Source organism: Morone saxatilis, unplaced genomic scaffold (assembly GCF_004916995.1).
Source record: "Morone saxatilis isolate NCDOM2014 unplaced genomic scaffold, NCSU_SB_2.0 Contig11, whole genome shotgun sequence".
NCBI classification, from domain to species: domain Eukaryota; kingdom Metazoa; phylum Chordata; class Actinopteri; family Moronidae; genus Morone; species Morone saxatilis.
The window spans coordinates 2032446-2036814 of NW_023339663.1; the positions used below are offsets into that span (position 1 = coordinate 2032446).

Here is a 4369-nt window from a genome sequence, read left to right on the forward strand (position 1 = left end):
TGAGGAAAACTCATCTCTGATCAATATTCACAGGAAAATCTCTGGTTTTACACAAACGTCCTGCAGTTACTGTGTTCACTGTTTACAGTTTACCTTGTTCTCTGCTGTTATTGTTGAACATATCATTTTAATGTATTCAGGGGTCGACAGTTGGCTCAGTGATATTAAAAATGGGTCCCTTAAGTTAATGCATCTGATGAGACCTGCTGTGTATATTTTTAAAGTTTTCCTTAAATTCATCAAGGTCTCGTGACCCCCCTGTGAAGCTTTGGCGACCCCTGGTGGGGGTCCTGACCCTCAGGTTGGGAACCACAGCTGTGGTGAGTATTCGGGGCAGCAGGACGGTGAATGTGTGACAGAGTAAACTACAGAGTTCATTCATCATCGTTTGTTAACAGAAACAGAGAAACAACCTTCAGTGGATCAGTTTCAATACGACTGATAATGTGACTTCATCTAACAGTTGTTTACTGTTTACACATCAACAACATTAGATTATTAATTTAAAACAAACATGATAAAAACTAAATGAATCAGTAAAAGGCTGATAAACTTTCTACATTATTAGAGAAGATTATCATCACTTCATATTTAGATTTATTTTTTAATTCTGTTTATTGTATTTTATGTTAATTCAAATTAACAATTAAAAGGCTTCATTAGTACGACCATAAACATTATTAATACATAATCAAAGCACTGAATGAATACTGATCAGTATATGTACTGTGTGTAATATTTAACAGCAGATCAAACTGTTTTTGCTTTATTATTTTATTAATTTTTGTAATGAAAATAAAATTAATGAATATGCTTTTTATCTTAGAATAGAAAAGATTTTGTTTTATTTAATTGTTAATTATTTAATCCAACTGCTCAGTTAAAAGATAAAACTTTACACTTTTACTGACAGTTTTCTGCACATTAAATAAATTGTATAAAAAATGTTTTGTTATAAATTATATTATATATATACAAGTAGCCTATATATATTATACAAGTATCTTAAATTATTAATTGATTGATCAATTAGAGTAAGGTAGGTTAAATTAAAAATGTAATCTAATAAAATTTGTAATTACTTAAAGTGACCTAATCCAAGCATATATTTATTATATATTAAAGTAATGTAACTTGATTACTTTCCATCTCTTCTGGACCAAATATGGTGTAAGACAGGATTAAATTAATGATAAATTAATGATATTATATATAATACGGACTTATTTTGCCTCGAAAACACTACAAACAATACATTTTCACATAAAAGGATAAAATCAGAAACAATATATTGGGGAATAAAAGAACAAAAATAATGACATAAATCTTCTGGAGCCAGTTCAATGTCCTTTATATCTTTGCAAAAAAAAAAATAAAGGAACTTATTTAAAATAAAATATATTTAGAAGGTAGAACAGTCAGTTAAGACAGAACGGACATTAACACGACACGATTAACCAGATAAATCCAAACCTTCCTCTCCAAGAATAATACGATTTGTGTTTATGTGTCTCTGTTGTTCCACGTGTTAAAATATCTAATAATCTATAATATAATCTATAAATTAAAGATCAATAAAAGGAGCATTTGTTTGTTTCCACATTGTAGCTGCAAAGTAAAATAATTAAGGCCTCCAGGCTGAGCGAAAACAAGAACATGGGGCTTAAATCACGAATTGAACTCGAGTTTTAATCTAATTTATCTTAAACGTTTTGTTACAGATGGAAATAAGTGATCAACAATATCGATTAACTCATTTGTTTTAGTTTGTTTTGGTTTTATTTCCTGCTATTTACGTAACGGTTCGCACACGTCACGCTACGTCAGGGGTCGAAGTTGACAGTTGGCGGAGGGAGGGCTCGTGCTTGGACGGTTCGCGGGAAACGTCTCAAAACAAAAATCGGTTCACGCGAGCGTCACGCACAAAGAGTGTGAACTCAACCTGATACATACACACACATTAAACCAATCGATCGGATCAATAACAGCGTATTACCCCTATAACTGACGTCAACGGCTCTCGGCGGCGGGCACGAGCTGGTAACGTTAGCCAGCTTACTTTATGTTAGCTCCTCGCGCTAACCGTTAGCTTAGCTTCTCGGGCTAACTGTTAGCTTCTCGGGCTAACCGTTAGCTTAGCTTCTCGGGCTAACTGTTAGCTTCTCAGGCTAACCGTTAGCTTAGCTTCTCGGGCTAATTGTTAGCTTAGCTTCTCGGGCTAACCGTTAGCTTCTTAGGCTAACCGTTAGCTTAGCTTCTCGGGCTAACCGTTAACGCAGCACTGTCAACGGGCGCTCATCTGTTAGCATTAGCATTAGCACTTGTTCAGCGGCTACACACGAGCTAACCGAGCTAACCGCGCTAACCGCGCTCTCCCGCTGTCTGTGGCCGCCGGTGCGGTCAGCTTAGCGGCGGACTCCCGGTGCGAGGAGCCGGTGTAGCGGTGGGTGAGATGGCAGAGAGGCCAGAAGACCTGAACCTCCCCAACGCGGTTATCACCCGCATCATAAAGGAGGCGGTGAGCGGGAAACATTTAACTATCTTTAAAGGGAGAAAGGATTTCTTATTAAAAAGAGTGACAATTAATACTATTTATTTTATAGGCTTCTTATTATTGAGGGTGGGTGTATATTAAAAGCACGATATAATAAAACTAAATTATTTTATTGCAACTTTTATAAAGTGTAGTCATCAGAAAGTAAAATATTTATTAAGTATATAAAGCAGCTGTTAGTTTCAGTGCTTCTTTACTGACATTCAAAAGTCACAAAACTATTCAGTTAAAAATATAAATAAGCATGAAAGCAACCAAATCTAATGCTGACCGTCTTTTAAATGCTTTATTTTATATAACAGTCAATTATTTTAGCATTAATATGATTTTATAATCACATAAATAACACATATTGGTGTGTGTTTGATGGCATAATGTTTAATTTAATTGTCGTATCGTAAAGTACATTTTACATTCAATATTTGTAATTAATAATTGATTAAACAGCAGGAATATCCTCAGTCTTTACTTTTTTATTATTATTTTTAATTGTTATATTGCTGTTTTCATGGTTATTTACTGAGAGAGAACAGTTATTAATCCCCATTAATCTATAGTCAGTTACTGGTGTAAGACTTCCTCATATCTGTAGAATAAAGAAACCCATACAGACAGCAGCAGGGTGTCATTGTTAAAGTCCTTTTACGTTCAGCTCTTACTGTTAGTGAGTGAATCCCTCAGTTGTTCCATTATCTCTGTGTTTTCTGATTAAAATGCTCTGAGATGAACTCCTCTGTTTGTGTTCAGCTCCCAGACGGGGTGAACGTGTCGAAGGAAGCCAGGAGAGCCATTTCCCAAGCTGCCAGCGTGTTCGTGTTGTACGCGACGTCGTGGTAAAAACAAAAAACCCTTCAGTCGAGTGCTGATTGAACACAAACCATCTGAGTCGACTCGTTATAACCGAACAGGGTTTGAAATGTTCTGTGATCTCGTTTCAGTGCGAACAACTTCGCCATGAAAGCGAAGCGGAAAACTCTGAACGCAGGAGACGTTTTGGCTGCGATGGAGGAAATGGAGTTCGAGCGTTTCCTGGAGCCTCTGAGAGAAGCTTTAGAGGGTCAGTGAAGGTTTTCACAAAGACACAACAAAGGTTTATATGTTTCCTCCTCAATCAGCCGAGGAGCTGTTGGTTAAACTGAAAATGTAATCTAATACGTATTACATGTTAAAGTGACCTCAGGTATTTATTTATTATATATTAAAGTAATGTAACTTGATTACTTTCCAAATACAATGTGAAACAGGATCAAACTGATGATCAAACTGATTTAATTTGGGCGAGAGGTTAGAAAACACTACAAACAATACGTTTTTATATGAAAGGGTCAAATCAGAAACAAAGTACTGTAAAATAAAAACAAATATCTTTACAAAAAGAACAAAAATGGGGACAAAAGCAAAATAAATGAGATAAATCTTCTGTTGAATGACGTTTTTAAAGGTCTGATGGAGGTTACTGCAGAAGTTAGAACCAGTCTATGGTAGCGTGTATCCGTTATTATTCTGTGTGTAGAGGAACAGATCCAGGAGAGGATCCAGGAGAGGATCCAGGAGCGATCCAGGAGCGGATTCAGGAGACGGATCAGAGAGGATCCAGAGGTCCACGAGAAGGATCCAGGAGAGTGCCAGGAGAGGATACGAGAGGATCCAGTGGATCTGGCACTGCTTATAAATGAGTCACTGTGATGTATCTCGGTGCTTTGGGTCGGGAATCTTCACCGTGAAGCAGAGGACCGCAACCATCTCCTCCTCTGGCTGCTCTCTGTGCTCTCCAACAGCTGGTACCTCAGCCCAGAAGGCCACGAGGAGGCGGAT

At 37.0% G+C, this 4369-nt stretch overlaps 1 protein-coding gene across 1 annotated transcript in view; it reads left to right on the top strand.

The window, feature by feature from the left end:
• The first annotated feature begins 1821 nt into the window (after nt 1-1821).
• Nucleotides 1822-4369, top strand: part of pole3 (polymerase (DNA directed), epsilon 3 (p17 subunit)) — a 3010-nt gene continuing 462 nt past the window's right edge. Inside the window, exons 1-3 of the mRNA XM_035652548.1 lie at nt 1822-2518; nt 3302-3387; nt 3493-3611. Of these exons, the coding sequence (XP_035508441.1) occupies nt 2453-2518; nt 3302-3387; nt 3493-3611 (271 nt within the window). The 5' untranslated portion in view covers nt 1822-2452. The remainder of the gene's footprint in view (nt 2519-3301; nt 3388-3492; nt 3612-4369) is intronic.